The sequence below is a fragment of the Rhinichthys klamathensis genome, unplaced genomic scaffold, assembly GCF_029890125.1.
Source record: "Rhinichthys klamathensis goyatoka isolate OS25496 unplaced genomic scaffold, OSU_Roscu_1.1 h1tg000137l_1, whole genome shotgun sequence".
In the NCBI taxonomy this organism is placed as follows: domain Eukaryota; kingdom Metazoa; phylum Chordata; class Actinopteri; order Cypriniformes; family Leuciscidae; genus Rhinichthys; species Rhinichthys klamathensis.
The window spans coordinates 593344-615049 of NW_026606672.1; the positions used below are offsets into that span (position 1 = coordinate 593344).

At 37.4% G+C, this 21706-nt stretch overlaps 2 protein-coding genes across 3 annotated transcripts in view; both read left to right on the plus strand.

Moving 5' to 3' along the window:
• The window catches only part of whrnb (whirlin b), a 144089-nt gene that overhangs the window by 23203 nt on the left and 99180 nt on the right, over positions 1–21706 (plus strand). The gene's annotated exons all lie outside the window — the stretch shown is intronic.
• LOC130089830 (uncharacterized) lies at positions 15684–20549 on the plus strand. 2 transcript variants are annotated; one of them, XM_056257391.1, is made up of 9 exons: positions 15684–15879; positions 16196–16345; positions 16568–16746; positions 16992–17128; positions 17262–17352; positions 17655–17987; positions 18237–18411; positions 18508–18629; positions 19615–20549. In XM_056257391.1, the coding sequence occupies exons 1-9, from the start codon at positions 15795–15797 to the stop codon at positions 19933–19935; spliced, it is 1593 nt and encodes a 530-aa protein (XP_056113366.1). In that variant the 5' UTR covers positions 15684–15794; the 3' UTR covers positions 19936–20549. The 2 variants fall into 2 exon arrangements, with proteins under 2 accessions (XP_056113366.1, XP_056113365.1); XM_056257390.1 differs by having other exon boundaries at positions 15685–15879; positions 17259–17352.

The window sequence follows — 21706 nt, forward strand, 5'->3', positions numbered from 1 at the left end:
GTAGCTTTATTGTTGGTAAGGCAATGTGTAAAAAGACTCAGGCAATGCAGTGGACTTAAAGATCCTAGAACAGTTTTCATTTCTTTCTAACCAAGGAGGTCTTTCAAAGGAGAGGGAGTTATGCCGTAGCATTTCCATTTGTCTCAGTGGGAATTGTTTTGGAAAATGATGTCAGAATATATGGTTTGAATTGGTCAATTGGGAATTATGTTTTTTGCTAACATAATATACAATAGAATAACAAAGTGCTGTAAATGGTAAAACTATTTTATTACCAGTGGTTTATGATTACACACACACACACACACACACACATATTATTGTTTTTTCTATTATTCTTATTCTCCTTTTTAGAGGCCATACCATATTTCTCCAGTGCTGTTGAGTGATGGTGTACTGAACACATATATAATCAAAATTTATATTGATGGTAATAGCTGCTATCAGTGTTTTAATGGAGTGTGCAGTGAGTCTCTTAGTACAAAAATCCAAACTGATCCCACTTGTAACGCAGCTAGTCATTCTTTCAAAACCTGATGTAATGCTTTCAGTCAGTTGCACATGTTTTCAGTCCACATAATCATTGTATCAAACACAAGATTAATATGTAATGAGAACATTTGGTTTAATCCCCGAAACACAACAGTATGATCTTCTTTCAGTTTAGTACTTTTAACAATCAGTTCATCCAACAGCAAACAATGCAAGATACATGTTTCAAATCGGCCTTAGAAGTGCTGAAATTAATATGCTACAGTACTATAAAAGATTTACAGATTACACAGTTTTCACATTAGGCAATACACTTACTTTACCCAACATTTACATAATCTATAATTTCCAAAATATCCGTGTAATCAAGTGGAGGATCAATGAAGACATCCTCTACAATCACTTGGGCAAATTAGTTTTTATTTTTCAGATATAATTGTAACATAGGTATACTTTCTATAATGAAATGTAACTAAATGAGAACAAAACATAACATTTAGTGCACACATTACATTACAGTAATTTAGATCAAGCCTGTCTTGAGCATTTGGCCCTAGATTCTCGTCCACATCACAATGAATGTTATCATTGTTCATGCACCTTGGAAAAAACCTTTTGGCGTGACAAATCCATGCTTGACATTGGTCTACACTGATGTCATCACATGCATCATCCATGGCCTGAAGGAGGGTGGCACACTCAAGGGGTTGGCGATCATAGACCTTCCACCTCCATGCTGAAAAAAAAATCCTCAATAGAGTTGAGGAAAGGAGTGTATGGAGGCAGGTAGAGGGTCATGAATCGGGGATGGGCCTGAAACCATGCTTGAACTACCTCTGCGCAGGGCCGGTTCTAGACATTTGGAGGCCCTAGGCAATATTCATGTTGGAGGCCCCCCACCCCCAATAAAAAACTCTTGAAACATATATGATTCCTAACCTTTTAATTTATACAACGTTTAATTTTAAATGTTTTTACTTACACAGTACATAAGTTTGGACACATTACTATTTTTAATGTTTTTGAAAGAAGTCTCTTATGCTCATCAAGCCTGGATTTATTTGATAAAAAATACAGAAAAATAATATATATTGAAATATTATTAAAATTTAAAATAATGGTTTTCCTATACTATACTTTAAAATATATTTCTGTGATGCAAAGCTGAATTTAGTGTCATGTGATCCTTCAGAAAACTTTATAATATTCAGATTTATTATCAAATGTTAGAAATGGTGCTTAATATTTATTTTTTAACCTGTGATACTTTTTTCAGGATTTTTATTTATTATTAAAAAGTTGTTTTAAAAAAGTCTTCACTATCACTTTTTATACATTTAACACTTCCTTGCTGAATATTCCTGTTTTTTATGTTTTTTTTTGTATTTTTGATCAAATAAATGCAGGCTTGTAGAGCATAATAAAAAACTTCTTTCAAAAACATTAAAAATGTAATTGGTCCAGACTTTTTACCAGTAGGCTACTGCATGTACATATTCAAACTTCATCTAAGGTAATCTCTTTTTTGTTTAATGAAGATGTTATTGTTATTGTTATTTTGCTGTTTCATTCAATTTATTCACATTTCCAGAATACCACTTCAGTGATATATGCTTTTATAATTTTTTTGATAGCTGCGGTATGGGCAGGATTTCCCCATTTAATCAATATTGACTGCAGATAATGTCATATTATTAATATAAGTAATATGATATTATGCATTGCTAGCTTAAATATGCTATACACAAATCAAGTGGAAGAGAAAGACACGATCGCTACTGATTAGAAAAAAAAATTTCTAAACTGATATTATTGGCGTAAGTAGGCTGATGTCAGACAGGGTATAATCTAATCATCAGCAGAATTTAGAAGATAGACCCATGAGATTCTTTATTTGAAATATTTAAAATGTTGTAGTGTGTTGGCTTTTTAACTTTGAATACAAACGTCCTGTCTTTTACCTTTGTAGTGTTTTTAGTCAGCTCCCGACACGATGTTATTCATTGTATGCGCAAATTCAAAGCGTCGCGTCTGGGCACGTTAATGACGCTCGCGCTCTTTTAAACTCGTAATAAAGCGGTGAATGATTTTGTCCAGAAATGACGCTGATCTACAGTACAAGTTTATATTTAGAATACATTGCAATCACTCCAAAATAGATGACGACAACGCACACACCTGCATTAGAGCTGTGCTTCTTTGCGTGCCTATTTAGACTTTTGCTTCGCAGCACCTGATGGGCTGGCGTTAATGTGACGTAATGTAACAGTCTATGGTTAAGATAAACATCGTCACTATTTTTTAGTTAATTAATAAATATTGAAATAAATTGTAGATAGGATATTTGTAATTGTTTTATTTTTTTTTATTTTTGTCCTTCTGTCTGGGCCCCATCCCACCAATCGGGCCCTAGGCACGTGCCTAGTTTGCCTTTGCGTTAATCCGGCTCTGCCTCTGCGTGGTGGAACCTGACATTGTCCCACTCAATAAGATGTGCAGCATTATAGGAGCCAAGTAATGGCCTACGTCCTACGACACCATCTTCAAAGATAGCTGCGCACATGGAGATGTTTCCTCCACGTTGTCCAGGCACCAGTGTTAATTTCGTTGACGAAAATAACGACGAAAATTATTCGTCAACGACATTTTTTCACAGACGAAAACGAGACGATAACTAAATAAAACCTAGTTTTGAATGACAAAGACTATGACGAAAATATATTGACATTTTCGTCAACGAATAAAAACTAGACGAAAATGTTAGATAGTGACGATTTGGGAAGCGATCCGTCAGAACTGATGTCCTGCGTGTGTGGTAGATGCGCACATTTGTAGGCTACTGTAACGTGATCTACCCCGCGGTCATAAAACGTTAAAAAATGTGAACGTCTGGGAGAATGAGTAGAGCAGACATATAGATCTCTGAATAAGAGTGACGATGCAAAAAAGAGCTCTATTCGGTGCGGTTTTCTTTGCGCACACACCTAACCCGAAGCGTGCAGTCATGCACAATACACCTACAGCGCGCGAGTAGGCTACTGAATTGAGCTCTCTTTCGTGTCTGAATGGACAAATACACAACAGTATGTCTAAATGTCCTTTTTGGAGAGTATTCATGTAAACTATGCTGGTTATGTCTTAAACTGTGAGTGTGTCGGATGTGCATCAGTGCAATTGTATCCGCATGTCATTGGACATGATCCGACGTCTTAAAGTGACAGTGGCAATAAACCTAATGCGGTCCGTGTCCTTAATTTTGATCAAGCAACAAAAGAAAAAGAGAAAAGCATTCACTGTTTGTCAATAGCTTTAATAAGGATTAATTATATTTAATTCATACAAATAAATATGTCTGCTTGAAAGAATAAAGAATGATGTGTAAGTAGTTATAAGGAATGAATATATCATTCATTGTAAAGAAGACTGTGTTGTACTTTAGGAAAAGTGGTTTTATTTCATTTTAAGATATTTTTTAAGTAACAGCAGTTAAATCTGTATCTGTATTGCATGTTCAAACTTAAAAATCATTCATATTAATAGGTTAATAGATGTTTTCTCCGGGAGTATATGGGTTTGGAAATTTTAGAGAAATTCTAAATTAACGCATTACAATTAAACTAAACCCATTATATTTTAGTCGACTAAATCTACTGTAGATTTAGTCGACTAAAATGTTATTGTATTTCGTCGACTAAAACTAGACTAAAACTAAAACAATTCAGATGACTAAAATATGACTAAAACTAAATGGCATTTTAGTCAAAAGACTAAGACTAAAACTAAATCAAAATTTGCTGACAAAATTAACACTGCCAGGCACCCATTGGCCGATGATGCTCCGTCCACGGCGACGAGTTTTGGCCAGGTTAAAGGCCGCTTCATCAACAAAAATGTACTTGTGATGGTTCACATCAGCGTCAAGCACCATAACCCTATAAAAATATATATTTTGGTTAGTTCTTTTTACAGTGTTGTTCCAATATACATATGACGTAAGTGATGCATCAAATAGTAACAGTAATACAATATATAGTGCTGTACCTGAACATACTCAGCCCTTAGTTGTTTCAACCGGTCATTGTTTCTCTCAAAAGGCACCAGGTAAATTTGTTTCATTGATGCCTTCACCTGGTGCCTCTTTACAGTAAAAGGCGGCCTACTGTTGGTAGGCTGGTGGATGCCACATTGGCAAAGGTGTCATTGTTCTCCTCAATTGCCTGCTTTATTTCTGACAGCCGTATATCATTCCTGGCCCTCACCATTTCCACCACTGCCCACTCTTGCTGGTCGGTCAGCACACGGCCACCACTATGGGGTTTTCTGTCAATTCTAAGCATAGAACAGAGTATACTGTCAATAAATCATACTGTACCAATACTGTGACATGTCTGATGAATTTACATGCATTACAATTTACTGTAAATGTAATAGTATACATCCTCCACACTTATCGATTTTCTTGGCGAAAAGTTCGGATGACAGAATTGACAGTTGATCTTTTTAGATTTGGATCAACTAATCTGGCAGCCTCTGCCATAGTAAGGCCTCGGTTCACCACATGATCAACGATGATGGCCCGGACTTCATTAGAGAGAACAGTTCTGCCTCCCTCTCTCTGATGACCAACCCTTTGACGGGCCCCATGCCCACCTCTCTGACCTCTCTGTTGGTGCCCATGCCCACCTCTCTGACCTCTCTGTTGGTGCCCATGCCCACCTCTCTGACCTCTCTGTTGGTGCCCATGCCCACCTCTCTGACCTCTCTGTTGGTGCCCATGCCCACCTCTCTGACCTCTGTTGGTGCCCACTCTGACGGATCCCTTGCTCCATGTTGAAAGAAATTGCCAGTGTTAACACCCCCACTTTTACTGTATACAGTATGTAGTGACCAATTGTGGTTACCTCTATGTGAAATCAATTAGCAATAATGAGTATTCATGTGTGGTTACACGTAATGTATGTGTTCGTACAAACACACATTTTATTTCTGTAGTTCTCAAAATCCATATAGTATATTGCCGAAATGAAAATCTATAGGTTTACCAAACGGTTCAGTGATTAACCATTAAGATCAGTTGGATTAAGTGTTGGTCAAATGTATTTACGCAAATCAGATGAGAAGCATATCAAAAGTATTGTGAGCATTGCATTGTGAAAGACAATTACTTCATATGAAAGGTATTTCTTTGATGACACACTGATTAGGTGTTGTGAAAAGGTGAATGTGTAATTTTGTGCGTTGTGCGTAGTCAATTGAACATGTGATTACATGTTTGAAAAAACAGACTTTTTGATGATCTGCTTTGAGTTTTGTACTAACAGTTGTGAGGTTTTACCACATACTTGCGATAATAGTACCAAAGCGAGAAAAAAAAACTGTATTTGCTTGTCTTCTCACTGTGTTGCCACAGTTAATGAAACAATAAACAAGCAAATTAAAATATTGGCAACCTAGGTGACTCAAATACGCTCTGTGATACTCAAATCTCTTCTTTTAAAGTATGAGGAGAGTTGGAAATAAATAAATCTCTCTTGTTCTTCAGGCTTCATAGTGAATAACCTTTGTGTTATAAGCTCCTGTTGGGCAGGTTTGCCATGTTTTTTTCAGCAACTAAAAATGAACATACAGTATGTGGTATGCCTTCCCTGTGAACATAACATGTTTATATTTATCTCACCAACCTTTGATGCCTTCAAACTTTTCAACTGAGATATTTGTGTGCCTCCTTGGAGGCACGGTCTTCTCTTGACTTTTTACATTCTGGGTCTTGAAATTTGAAAAGTTCTCCTTCAACACATTAGCTCACCAACCAGATTTACAGAGAATGAGTGACATATGAAGTAGTGAGTGCTTGGCAAATGAGAACAGAAATGAAACTGAGAGGAAAGAATTGCTCTTTTAATGGCAGATTTAGTGCTTCAATGTCCCTAAAGATCTTTATATAAGATATTTAGTACCATCAGAGCGTTTTAGTGATAAACTAATCTGACAGAAGGATGGCTGAAAAGTATGTTCAAAAAGTTCCTCATGTTAAAGAGTGAAGGTTGTCTTTTCTTGACATTTTTCAATGTTGTGCTTCAGACCTAGTTTTTTTACTGTTTAATGGTGTTTCTAGGTCTGATGTCTTCAGGGGGTAGTGCACATATTGCAAAGCTTTCACGGGTTGTTCTGGAACTGTCCACGGATCCCTGTGGTTTAGAACACTGAAACTGCAATAGAAAACATTGTGGTTAATTATTAATCCCCTGTAAAACTGAATTACAGTGCTGTTTATACCCTGGCTTGGTTCCAGCCGGACCACGAACCATAATGGCAACGGTAACACCATTTTATGGTTTCTACAGATTAAAGTGAGCAACGCGTCAGAACAACAGAGTTGTACACCTCAAACGCTCAGGGTTGTTTATGGTAATGAGCCTTTGGCGATATATCTTCTAATAGCCTATCTATTTTTTTTAATCTGTCATACACATATGACTCAGACTGTACAAATAAACACGTTTTTTTTGGCAAGATATCTTTTCATCTACATCTAGCATTATTAATCACCGTGTTAAGAGACCATAAACAGTGTCATTATGGACGAAATTATAGATGGCAAGGAAAGATAACTAAAATGTTGAAATTATTAGTTAACTTATGATGCCTTATGATGAGGGAGTTTTGATTATTATGTGCATTGTTTTTTTTGTTTTTAGTAGATGCTTATTTTAAGAAAAATATAAAAATGGTCCAGACTTCAAAAGGAAAACCCTGAACCCCCATACAGTATCTTTTCTTTCACGATCCTCCGCTGCGAAGGAAATAGACTGGACCTCTTGAAACTTTAATTGAATACCCCTGCAGTAGCCAAATCTTCATATTATCATGATTTTCTTTAAATGTATGCAACCTTCAGGGATTTTGTAAATAATAATAAAAAAAAAAACTTCCTCCCTTCATATTAATATGTCCTTTGTGTTTGTGGACTTTTGTTATACTTCCTTTTTTCCGTCCCATGTGCCTTTTTGTAGTCATTTTGTAGTTTTTTCAGTTGATTGTGAAGGTGTGTCTTGTTAACTCATTATCTTGGTAAGCTTGTCTAGCCCTGTGTATACAGTATATAGCCCTTGTGTTTCTCCCGTTGCTTTGTCAGTTGTTGAATGTAATGGTTGCCATTCTTCTCATGGTTATGTTCCTTTAGGTCCTCGCTTCTGCCTGCTTTCTCCTGCTCCACACACACTCCTGCTCCACACAACAACAAACTGCCATCTTTGGCTGGAAATTGTTTGAGCCAGTCTTCTGAACCATAAATTGCATGTGACTAATAGTGCCCTTCACGTAAGGTCGTAAATTTACGAGTTCTGAGCAGTGAGCACATGAATGGCTGAGCGAAATCATATTTACAAGTGGAAAACTGAATTCTAGAATGCAGAGTTGCCGAGTTGTGAAGTTGAAATTTATTTAAACATTAACATTAAACACTGAACTGTAATGTAGATGATATCATAATCTCTATGATATATATAATCTCTATACAGAGATCACTGAACAAAAAGCAAGTCAGTAGTGAATTATAATTAATTATAATTAATTAATTACATTTTATTATATAGTGAATCATATTTTGCAACTTTTAAATTTACATGCTGTATATTTAAATTATTTAAAGGTGTGATGTATAACTGATAAATCACGACTGTAAAGATAATCACTCGTCTTTGCCCATGTGCATGCGTAACCGTTTTCAAAAGTTCACGTTTTGAAGTTTACACGGAGATGATATAACGGTAGGCTAATCGTTTCAAAACCCGTTTTCAAAAACTTGCACTTTGAAACCTATTTCAAAGTTTGTGTTTCTCAGGCAACCAAAACGCCTTTGTTGTGTAAATTAATGGCCAGAAAGCACAAAAAGTGGTGTGGAAGATTTCATGTTTTCTTGCGTGGCTGGATGTTGGACTCATGAACAATAACCATTGTTTGAATTCGCCAGAACTGATTTGCCGAAATCAAAACCCGGCCGGACAGTGGAAGGGATTTGCCGTTAGCGCGAGTCCGGATCGAATCGGGAGCGACCAGACAGAAGAGGATTCTTTTCGCAAATCAAACAATGATTTTTCCCAAAAGAATAATTAATTCTCAATTTAGAGTTTGTTATTCGTATGGTCTGATGCACGTGAGGGTGGGCTGTGATTGGATGCTGACCGGTGTCGTGATCATTCTCAAGTGTCGTGTTGCTGTTGTATCAGTCAGTGGTTAGATCAGCTGAGCGTAGCAGTCAATAAACGGGACAAGCGAGGTCCCGTAGGGGACAAATAAATTAGGCCCAATATGTGGGACGTCCCGGCTAATACGGGACAGTTGGCAACCCTAGCTGCTTTGAAACAATCTGTAAAAAAGCGCTATAAATTAAGGTGACTTGACATGATTTTCACGGTTTACTCTATGTTAAACAAATATTTAGGCCTTGTTTTAATACCGTGTAGCCAAATAAGTTATACAAATTTATGATTTTGAATTTGTATGTAGATATTTGTTCACAATGTACAATATTCTTTTTTAAGGCTTTTTCCAAAGTTATGTTTCCGAATTCAGTGACATGTCGTAATAACATATGCCCAAGACCTGCACAGTCCCAAACCTTTTACTAGTGACTATCCTGAACTGTGAATGAAAGGTGGCAGACTGAGAAAAATATAAATGCAATTCATGTGTATATGTATAACATTTACCCCCGGTTTCACAAACAAGGCTTAAGCCTATTTGCAGACTAAAAAGAAATGCATGTCTGAGCTTATTTAACTGAAAGCAACTTGCACTGACATATCTTAAAATGTCACTGACATAAAGCACGTTTATAAAAGCTACTTAAATGTCCTAATTGAACTAAGGTCTAATCCTGGCTTAAACTAAGCCCTGTCTGTGAAACCAGGCCATTGCTTGCAATTAATTGTGTTTCATCAGAATACACCAAATTGTGAATGAACGTCCATGGAGAAAAATACCTTTTGCTTCCATGATGGTGTATATACAGCATCTACCAGGAGGGGCAAACATGGCTATGCTAACTAGCCAAACCTTGTCCATTTTGGTTGTAAACTTTTCACCATAATTTTAAAATCCTTTTACTGTCAGTTTTTAATGTTTGCGACCGTGGAAGCAGATTTGCATTGCTTAGAATGAGGAAGCAGACCTGTCTATGTTAAAAGCGGTGAGGTCATTGTCTAGTCATCGCCAGCTGTGTCACCACTCATTATATCCAGGTCACCACAGGTCTCAGTTGGTGTCTGTTCGGGTGGCTGGAAATGAGCGTGGAATAGGATTGTTATACATTCTTATCAGAAGAAGGCTGCGTCTGCTGAGGCTCAGCACAGAAATGTCAGGTGTGTCCTCTGCCTCTATGATGAAGAGACACTGGCTTATGGTTTATTCACTAAAGCCCTGTCAGACATTTTCGTTCTCACTCTCCCTCTCCTATCTGCCTACATCTCTCTGCATGTTTCTCACCTTTTGTGTTTGTTACTCTCTTGCTGAAGTTTGAAGAATTAGCCCAGACTGGTATGGTGTGTTGACTCTGGGAGGCTGTAGGCCCCATTTACACTCGCTTAGGGGTAAAAAGGAGTTGTTGAATCGTGGATTTTTTTTCCAGGATTCTTTTATGAACAGAAAGTTCAAAAACCTTGGTATCGTATAGTGTGCTGCTTTAGCTCAAATCACTGTAAGACTGGAGAAACTGGAAGAACTGGAAGAGAGGGCTACTCTGACAGAACAAAGGAAATTAACATTTGAACTCCCTCGTGCACCATTCGAGACGCAAGTCTCACCTCAGAATCATCCTAATCTACATCTTTCTCTCTTCCCCCATTCCTTCTCTCTCATGTGGAGATCACCAAAATTCACCCAAGAATCTGTTTAATGTGAATAATTATCATACAGTATTATGCATGTTTGGTATCATTTGAAATGTCTCGATGCGACTGGTACAAAGGTCTCATTCCCACAGAAGTAAACCAAAAAGGTAATAATCTGTGGAGAGTTTAGAGATATTGTTAACTGCTGTGGGTGTGCCCCCATGTAAATCACCTTCTGTCCCCAGTAAGTCTGGGGCGGTGATTAATGCAAATTCCCACTGTGCACTCATGTTTACATTTGAAAAGAGGTTTCTGCCTTGGTCTGAGTATTTAGGGAGATGCTGAAGAAGGCTCGTGGCGATTTGTAACTCAAATTAGCCCGTGATGCAGAGTGTATGCAGGCACTCCGCATCATGTATTTTATAATGTCAGGTTCGCATCTTCTCTCTTTATTCCAGAGCATTTGATGTTTTGTATTTATTATATGAAATTGGCATGATACATTTACCTGACATAATAAATTGTTACATCTGATTTATTCTGACTGACTCTGAAATTGTTTTCCCAAGTAGATTAAACAGATTCGTAAGTTACCGCAAGTTTTGCGTCAGATTAGTGACGACTAATATTTGGCGCTAATTCAAGTGTATGCAATTCCATGGGGGCTATTCCAAAGTATCTTTGATTGTGTAAACGTGAATGTGACCGATCTCAGGTATATAGCAATTACCTCTGTTTGGTGACCAAAACTGATGAGCTTGTGAACGTGAGACCCGCGTTAAACAGAAGACGTGAGGATCTCTGAGCGACATAGTTTCCTAATCTGAACGGGTAACATATAGTTAAAGAGTTAACTAGAACAATCAAATGTATTGCTAAACTATTATATAATTGACCAATAACCATAGGCGTCATTTACGGGGGGGACGGGTGGGACATGTCCCCACCACTTTTTGCCAGGGTCGATATTGTCCCCACCACTTTTGAAACATCTCGCGGCACGGATGTACCAATACAAATAAAACATCTCCAGTTAACTAGCAGCATTCGTTTCATTCATTTGTTAAATAAGAGGCGATCTAGCGCTGAAATGTGTTGTCTTCACTCGGACGCGCGCTTCAATCCGTTGCGGAGATTCTATTCGTTCCGGTGAAATCACAAATCAAAATGCACACAAACGTGTCCCTGCTTCTCTGGGTTCTAATCCGCACTCGTATATTTTTTTTTCCCTCATCAAAACCGATAATGTTTATCAGTGATATACAACCATATCACCAAGGGAAAAAAACTATACGAGTGCGGATTAGAACCCAGAACCTCCGACACACTTGGCAAAAATTCTGCCACTGGACCATAACAGTACTTAGATATTAGATCTCATTGTACGACCAATTAAACCCAAAGTACCATCACATTTTTGGTCGGACATCATCACATCTTTGTATACATTTTTATTTATTTGCATCAGTAAGCTACAGGACATCGTCTTTCAAAACATGACCTGCGCGAAAGAGAAAAAAGAATGAATGTGTCATTGTACCCAGCACTTTTGAAAATGCCCTTCCGAATGTGTCTCAGTCCCCAGCACATTTCAAACCAAACTGACGCCCATGCCAATAACCAATTGGCAATCTAACCTAAATTCGAAGTCGCGTTAAAATGGAGTCAGATAAAAGCTTAAATGAAAATTAAATTACTTTGCCACGCGGAAAGACCTTCACCCGTTATCGGAAACCGCCTTTGGGCCGATATAAACTGGCTTACCGGTACATCACTCAAAAAATAAATGTATTTTCAGGCTGATTCATCTAATGTTCATGCATGTTCTAGAGTAAACAAACAGTTGATTGGCTCTTTTAGCTGTAAGGTGGGAATTCCATTCCTATAGTCGCTATATTGAGCTGTTTCGCTCTTTTAAGCTCTAAATCGGGACTACATCTGCCATTTTCAGTGCTACCATTTCTCTAATTTAAAGTCTCCTCCCTGTATAACGTCTCTGGTATGGTTAACTAGTTTGAAGTTTGATGAAATGATAAATCTGTGGGACATCTGAAAAACCTGTTATTTTAGAAAATACATTTTGAACCCTCTTACTCTTTCTCAAGATAGAATAATGTGACTCATCCGCTGTACATCCACACAGCACTGAGTCTCTCTCTTATTCTGCCTCTCTTACTCAATGGCTCTAAACTCCCCACATTCTGCCTGTTATGTAAGAGATCTGCTCGGTAGCTCTGGTAGCTGTCCGTGCTGTTGTTTTAGCACACTGAGGTGTTGTTATGTGGCTGACCACATTTGGTCAAGTGCCCCATTCAGAGGCTGCAGATGAAACGCTCCACACGGATTTACAGGTTTGGTGCTTGTATTTTTAGCCCCCTGCTAAAAATACGAGTTTTGCTCAAAAGTGTTTGTGTGAGCGGTTTTAAACCAGGGCACACATGCCATTGTTCATAATCCATGCAGCAGCGGTTAGAAAAAGCAACACTGAATGTGTTGTTCCGCTCCAATTAAACATTTATGTTAATCTATGTAGATCCAGGTGCTTCTCTGTGAGCGAGCCAGAGGGATTTCATTCACTAGAATGGCTCTGTCTGCTCAAACATTTATGCCAATGAATGCTTTTTGTCTTGATTTTGAGAAGCCTTCTGTAGATCGATATGTTCTGCAGATGTCTGTATTTGTTATAAATGTCCTTACTTGTAATCTTTGTAGTTTCTATACAAATATTGTACTTCTTCTTTGTCTGGATCATTTGAAGTCAGTGTCACCGAGCTTGAGGAACAAACTCCAAAGAGAATCAGTTGCTATTGTTCACGTTCTGTCTGTAGCACTGACTCAAGCAAGCCTGCCTCTCTATACCTGTCTTTCTCTTTATTCCTCTTTTTCTTCTCTGTCTGCTTTTAGAAAGCACAAAAACAAAGTGATATCTGTATCTGCAGTCGCACTCCCCACCCCAATGAGACATCCAGCTCTGTCCCTATAAAGCATTAGATGGCAGAGATGGATGTCTGTGGACATTTTCAGAGATGAGAGCAGTTCAGGGAGGTGGTAGGACTGATTTACATGACTGGAGCCAATCCACAAGAGACCTGCACTAGAGTCAGGGAGATCTTTTTTTGGACTTGTTTGGCTCGTACAGGCCATGGATGGAGAATTAACTCTCCAGGAGGTCAAATCACTATGGAGTCTTTAGGAGAAGAATATTACAGCTGAGATATAACCCAGCTTTTGTTTTAAAGCTGCAGTGTGTAATTTCAGCTCGTAATGTAAGCATTTATCAATGGGTCATTTAATTGTCATTGATCGGCCACTATGACTGAATATTAGTTAAGTGTTTACAATATTCAATGAACCCAATCTATGAATTACTTTTATATTGTTGTGTATATAAAATTTTGTGTATATTTTTATTTGTGTATTTATTTTTTTATTTGATTATAATTTAATTTAATTATATTTCAAATTATTAATTAAAATCTTACATATCTATTTTGTTCTGTTTTGGTTTCGTTTTCTTTCTATTCCTGATTGTCAGTGTTCCCTGTCATTATAAGTTACCTTGGTTGCTTGCTGATTTGAGTTCCACGCCTGTTCACTGTTACGTTGATTACACCCTGCGTTTATTAACCCTTGGTTTTCTCAGTTCGGTGTTCTCTATTGTTTATATTATTGTGTAGTCGCCCTGTTGATTTGTCTCCTGCGTATTCTTTTTGATTATTAATAAGACTTTTGGAATTCATTCTGATTCGTGCATGTTCATCTACATGTGACAGATACTGAAAATGCAGACAATTATGGCTAAAATTCTGTTAAAATTCTATACTATTTTATCTAAATAAATTAAAAATAAAATGCAAAAAAAAAATATCATTATAATTATAATGTACAATATATAAAATGGATAGCCTACAATGTTATTACATTATTATTGTTTTTAAAGATGAGTTTTAAGTGATTGTTAGATGACAGCAAAGGTAATCAAATTTTTTTTTAAATGAATTAAAAATCTCTAATATTATGCAGCACTATTAATGACTAATTGCAGGCAGGGCTAACAATTTCTGTGTACATATGAAGTAAATTACACAGCAAAATCTGTAGTGTTAATTTGAGTTAAATTCCCAGTGTAAATTATTCCGAGTGAATGGGTGTTGATTTGTGTGTTATTTTAACACTTGCAGTGCTAAAAAAGCTCTGTGGGGGGCGTCATTTCAAGGAGTCAGGAGTATACACTAATTTTGAGTTACTTTCCACATCCGGTTTTTTCGCGCTCATTGACGAGCGGGAGAATCACTCGTCTCTTCACTTACCGATTGGGATATTCGGCTTAAAAGGTAAGAACCACATTTATCAACTTATAAAGGCTGTTAACGTTAGCACTAGTCGGTATTTAAACCATGTTTAACGTTAAGTGTGATGCAGTCGATTTGCAAACGTGGATTAAGTTAACGTTGGGGGTCGTCGTCGGTATTTTTTTTAATTAACGTTAGCAGCTAGTTGATGGTTGAGAGAGAACATTGTGTGAGAGAACATATGTGAGAGGACATTTCTGTTAGGAATATTCGGTTAGAAGGGTGAGAAGAACCACATTTATCAATTTATAGAATGTTAGTCTTAATGTTTGCAAATCGACAGTCAAATTAGGCTAGTTCAGCAACTGAAAAACTGTAAAATTACGCCAGCGCGTTTTAATATAACGTTAACAACATGTGCTTAACAGTGTTTGTAACGTTACATTTAAGAAAACCACTGGTCAGTGTGCTTATAGTAACGTTTAATCAAAGTCATTTTATGTGGCGTCGTCGTCAGGTTCAAAATGCGTTGCATGTCTGCGTGCAGGGAAAATTCAAATTTTTCGTCGGCGCCAACATTTGTGCTGCTTCCAGCGCCACGGTTATTTGAGGTTCAGATTTAACTTTTTTTTTTTTTTTTTTTTTTTTTTTAAATTGCAATAAACTGATCAAACTAAGCCGAAATACAAACATCGTGATGAAGATTTGTAAAACGTATGAATTCATACTACGGTAGCCTATATCAGGTCCATCCGCAAGACAACAAGCAAACAACTTTTAAAATGTTTGTTCTCTAAATAGAGTTTTGGGCTATAGTGGATGCATGCAAGTGGTAATCATGAACCCAAAATAAACTAATTCTGCCGTGATTTACTTTCTTAAATGGGTAAAAACGTATGCCGAAGCCGCAACATCATGATCCAGATGAAAAATTAAATCAGGTCTGTTCGCAAAATGACAAGCAAACAACTTTTAATAATGCTTGGTTTCTGAATGAAGTTCAAAAAAGTTGCCAGGGCATCATGTTTCAAACCAGAATATTTTTTGAATTTGTTTCACTGCATATTAGCAATTTTCACTGCTTGTTTGCCACTTAAACATAAGCTAACATATATCCTTGCAGTTCAGATTGAACCACTTCTCACTTTTTCTCCACTAGGTGCAGTTTCAGGATGTTACCATGTTGCTGAAGGTGAAATACCGTAGTGTCAAGAAGTACATCAAATTGCACTCAGGCTTCACCTATTCAGAATTCACCAGGGAAGGTAAATAGCCATCCTTTAAAGGCCAAACAAAATATGTAGCCACTTTTGCAACAAATCACAGTACATGATTATCTGTGGCTGACCTATTTAAATACTTTTGGCTGTATTTAACAGTTTATTAAAATGTTGTCATTTTAATTGCAGGGCTTTACTTTTAATGACAGTTCATAGTGTAATCATCAACATTAGTTAGTACATGGCAGTAGACTTTTGCTGCAGATTCTTTAACATTTACAAGTCAAGGAAATAGAGTTAAGTAGGATGATTTAAAACTTGCTCCAGGTGACTTTATCTTGTTACATTCTTTCTTTTATAGTCAAAAATAAGTTTGGGCTTCCTGATGAGGCTCAACTTTACATTTTTGATGAAACTGACACAGCAGTAGAGGAAGACATTCTTCTAGAGCTGTTGGAGGCCAATCCAGACATGTGCCTGACAGTACGTCAGTACAGCATTTCAGATGAAGGTAGGTGTCATTAAGAAAACCTGTGTTTATGGATGGGGCTCTTTGATGCAGCTGACATTGACCTTTCTTTATGGAACGAACAAGGCAGTGGGCAATGATGGAACAAGTTTGTTACTGATTACTAAAAATATCATCCAAATACTTTAGGGTAACTTAAAATGTTTATACTAAAATGGGTAAGGCAAAAAAAAGTTAAGTTAATCAAATTCTCTCTTTTTAAAGAATTTTCTCCTTTACCACCATCTTCAACACCATCTTCCCTCACGGATACCACATCCCTTTCTTCAAGTGACAGTGACCGTAGAGAACTGAGTATTCCCACAACAAGCAGAAATGTATTCAGCAAAGAACACATGAGCAGTTCTGCAACAAAGGCTTCTGTGTCAGAGGCGGCAAAGGAGGTAATTGAGAGCTGAAAACTTCTTATAATTGATGGTAAATCAAATTAAGGTGTCATGCTAAATTAAGATTATCAACAATTGAAGCATTTGGTTCCAAACTCTCTTTATCAAAGAAAATGTTATTACTTTGCCCCTTCCTAGATTTTTACCATACAGACATGTTGTGCTATGTTTTTTTCTGATTTTATTTAATAGAAAGAATTGAACACTAAAACTTACATTTCATTTTCCTGTTATGTGAGTAGATGGTAGAAAAGGCCTTGCTTAAGAAGCCTGGAGGAGAGGATATTCTTGAAGAGTACAAGTCAGAAAATTCACTAATGCACCGCACTCGGAGACAGCTTGTCAACCTATTGGCGAGTGATATGACTGAGAGACATGGGTAAGATTTAAAAAGGTTTTTATTACAAAGGAATTAAAAAAAAAAGGATGTAATCTTGTAATGATATAACTAATGTTTATTGTACTATATAAAGAGGAATTATTAAAGATTGACTTTCTTCACTCTATAGCAGGTTTCCTTCCCGTCAGCAGAAGGAGAAGTATGCCCTGGGAATTATTACTCTCTTTCCCTCACTGAAGGATCCTTTTTCTCCAAATGGCTATGTAAGTTTAAAACCTTAAGAAAACACAGCACCCAATTTACAGAAAAGGGCTTTGGTGTTGTAGTTTTCATTATAAAGTAATTACAGTTGCTTATAAAAGTGAAAAGATTTGATAATTCAACAACAATATCGATAATAGTGCCCTGATTTGAAATTACTTGGGTTATAAGGATATTGCAAATTAATTTGAAAAAAGAAAATCTATTAAATAAGTAATTGTTCTTTTGTTTCACAATGCTGCATCTGCACTTTCTGTACGATCATTTTGTGATTTATTTGTGTTTATTCATTTAAATGTAACAGGAGCATTTCTATGATGGGGAAAAGGGCACTGGATATTTAGCATGGCGCCTCAAAACCATTTCCAGGACTGCAGGAAAACGGCCAGTCAAGGAAGCCTCAGTGTATCAACCACAAGGACCAAAGCGCCGAAGATCAGCAAGCACACTGCCTGAGCAACTAGATGGAGATGCCTGCAGGGAGGCCATTTCATTTCTTGTTCACTCTCCTGATGAAGCAAGTGTATTTCAGAAGATGAAGATGACATTTCAACATCGTCAGGACCTAGTGCATGACCCACAAAGAAGCACAGATGTCTTCAAAACATTTCCACGCTTTTTGGATGTCAAAGGACTGGTGAGTTGTATATTTCTTTTATTTAAACTTAAGTATTCAATAACCAGTGTTTTGTGGGATGTTAGCCATGAAAATACACAATCATTTATCTTCCTGGCTTATTTATTTACTGTATTCTTTTTTTTTACAAAATCTTTATTTTGATTTAAACTTGTTTAATATACCACACACTGATATATATAAAAAAAATCACTGAGCGCACCAATGCACTGAGCTCTAGCCTCATATGCTTGTGTGTATTATTAATAGGTGAATCAAGACTTCCTGCTGCTGTTTGGTGCTGAAATGGCCTCCAAGATGCTTGAGAAGTGGGACACCTCATTCAAGCCCAAGGTCATCAAAGAGGCCAAACAACTGACTCAGACAAATGAGCTGTGCCGACTTCTAAAAGCTGCTGAGAAACTCACAGAGAACGATGAAATGAGTAAGCTACACAGCATGCATGGTTCATAATACAAATTAGTTAGCTAGTTTTATCTTTTCCTATTAGACTTTAATGCCTTGTTTTTCCTCCTGATAGACTGGGACAGTGACATCGCTTCTATGCTGCTGCTTCTCTATCTCTTGCCACCCTCAGCTGGACGGAAGAGGACCAAAATAAGTCCAAGTGATGCAGTGGACAAAATGGTGCACTTTCACAAGGTACATTTATATGTCTCATTTGTTAATATTCCATGAGAAGACATTTTTTTTTTTTAGTTCTATGCACTTGCCAGCTTTTCCTGTCCATATTTTGCTTTTAAGTGCATTCCTTCTAGGGATGTGACTGTGAGGAAATTTTACCAATGGTTACCGTTAATCGACGTGTGACAACACTAATACCGGTATCACCAGGAGGTGGGGGGTGTAGTGGAGTTTTTCCCTCTTTTGCTCCTCGTTTTTAAATCACTCATTTTAAAGTGAAAGTAAAATGGACACGGCCGCACAGGCGTTCATAACGGTCCTCATGTCTCTCGCTGAAGCTCAACTTTGAATGAATGAATGAAAAGCCTGATCTCTTGAAAGTGCGTATCAATACCACGATTTTCTGTTTCTATGTAGGATTCTATTTATACAGAGAAATTACTTTTCCTGTGCATATGATCCGCACTTCTGGCGTACATATAATACGTCCCTAACCCACACCCCTACCCATTGTGTATCATATGCAAGCAAAAAGTAATTTCAGTGTATAGATAGCACACCAAATGCAAACATAAACTCATGCTATAGATACGCAGTAGTAGGAGATCGTGTTGGAGCAAACTGAGAACGCTCGTTCCACGCAGTTATAAATGCCTGTGCTGCCGTTACCATTTTACTTTTACTTTCAAATTAGCATCAATTCAAGGGTTGCAATTGCTTGAAAATTGGGTTAATTAATAAAGGATAAAGACAAACTTGCTAAATGGGCGCTTCCCACAATCATCTTGTCAGACCGTGAGGTGAAATCTGACTCTTGCTGCTGATCTTACTGTTATTACTGGCCAGTATGTCCCAGTTATTTAGGGGGACTGCTTTCACGTTGAAGCAAATGATCGCAAATCACAGGGGCAGTTTAAAAAAGTCTATTACATTAACATGGACCAGCAAGTACCAGATTTACTTGAAGGTGTATACATTTATAATATATTTTTTCTTCTTTTAGTCATGCTGCAGCATCAATGAATATATGCAGGAAAGAGAGGGTAAACAACCGTACATCCTTGCAGTTGGCCGAACCCAGAAGAAGATTGATGCCTTCTACATCGCCGTTGACAAACAGCTCATCCCCTGCCAAGCCACCAGCTCATTGGGTGCTTTTGATGAACTGTTTAAATCCCACTACGTCTTTAACTTATCTTATGATGAGTCCCTGGTCCATTTCTACACTTTTTTGCAGACAACGGTCTACAACATTGATGTTACCACAACAGATGAGTCTCCAAGAGTTCGTGAGTTGCGGGCAAAACTTTTGAATAACATATGATTATGTTTAAATGTTTCATTTGTCAAGCAGTGCATGCTACCAGCCAGTGCCTAATAACTCATTTGCGAATCGGGCACAGTTTCTATCCAAGCACCAGGTTTAAGTTAATATGTGCACAAGATAATTGTAGGCGTCAGTTTTCAACATTTGCAGGTTTAAAAAAACATTTAGTTCATGTTCATAAGAGTTGTCAAAGTGGTGATGCAGAAACCTCAGAGTCATTTCAGGCTGATTTTCACATTTTGCAAAATAGTACAGAAGTTGAAGGAACAAGTGTCGTGCAGAGCCCTGATGCTGGGTATTTTGACAACAATGGATCAGGCCAAAGTATCACAGAAAACACAAAACATATCTGTGCTACAATTGTTGCCAAACTCCATGGTAGTGGTATGGCAAATAGTGTAGTTTCATCAATTATTAGTGATTTGGAAGAACTTGCTGGTGGACTGCACTCCCAAGTTAAGCATGAAATACTGTCTGCTGTGCCAAAAGATAACCCTGTAAGATCTTCATTGGAAAAGGGTTTTGAGAATTTTGAAAACCCATTTGTGAGTTTTAATACTGAAACTAAAAGAATGAAGTATTTCAATGAGAAATGGGGGATTGTGGAGCCAGTGCAAAAAAATTTAGGAGTTCGATTTGATACAAGGCTAAATAAAAATACAGGTACTTATGATCAGGTCCCAGTAAAAGACACTTTTGTTTACATTCCAATTTTGGAAACTATTAAATTTATCTGTCGCAATTCTTACATTTGTGAACTGCTTTCAAAGCCTTGTGTATCAAAAGACAGATATGAAGACTTTAGTGATGGAAGTTATTTTAAGTCACATCCATTGTTCTCAAAAACACACACTTCTTTACAAATTCAGCTTTACTATGATGACTTTGAGACTGCTAACCCACTGGGTTCAAAACGTGGTGTTCACAAAGTTGGTGCACTCTATTTTGTCCTCAGAAATCTTCCTCCAAAGTTAAACTCTGTATTGATGAACATCCATTTGGTTGCATTGTTTCATGCAGAAGATGTGAAAAAATATGGCTTTGATCCTATTTTACAGCCTCTGATTGATGACATCAAAATATTGGAGAGTCATGGCATTGATTTACCTTTCTCATCTGAAAAGGTCTATGGCACTATATGTCAGATAACTGGGGACAACTTGGGGATGCATGGTATAATGGGTTTTGTTGAGTCTTTCAGTGGACGTCACTTCTGTCGTTTGTGTTTGATTGAAAAAGATGAAGCTCAGAATGTTTACAAAGAGGATGACCCAAAGATAGTCTTGCGTGGAAAAGAGCTTTTTGAAATGCACTGCAGCGAGTTGCAATCAGATCCACAAAAGCTGTGTGTGTTTGGTCTAAAGAAGAATTCAACTCTTAACAGCCTACAGTACTTTCATGTTTGCTACAACTTTTCTTTGGACATAATGCATGACATTCTTGAAGGGGTGGCTCAGTATGAGATTAAGTTACTGTTTGAATATCTCTCTGAAAATGTTTTGGCAAAACCTGTTCTTTTGTCACGAATATACGCTTTTGACTATGGCTACTTGGAGCGCAAAAATCGCCCAACAAGGGTCAACTTGGACAGTATCGGCAATAATATAGGACTCAACTCTATTCAGACTCTTTGTCTGGTAAGAAACATTCCTTTGATTTTTGGTGACATTGTGCCGGAAGGAAACGAGAACTGGACTTTGCTGTTGCTCTTACTGCAGATAATTAACATAATATTCTCTCCATCTGTTACACTAGGCATGACTGTGCA

Excerpts from the sequence above, each read along its gene's own strand:
- LOC130089830 (XM_056257390.1), top strand. The coding sequence starts at position 15,795 with ATGTTGCTGAAGGTGAAATACCGTAGTGTCAAGAAGTACATCAAATTG. Across the intron at positions 17,988-18,236 it reads TTTTGGATGTCAAAGGACTG|GTGAATCAAGACTTCCTGCT; the intron begins GTGAGTTGTATA and ends TATTATTAATAG. Across the intron at positions 18,630-19,614 it reads AAATGGTGCACTTTCACAAG|TCATGCTGCAGCATCAATGA; the intron begins GTACATTTATAT and ends TTCTTCTTTTAG.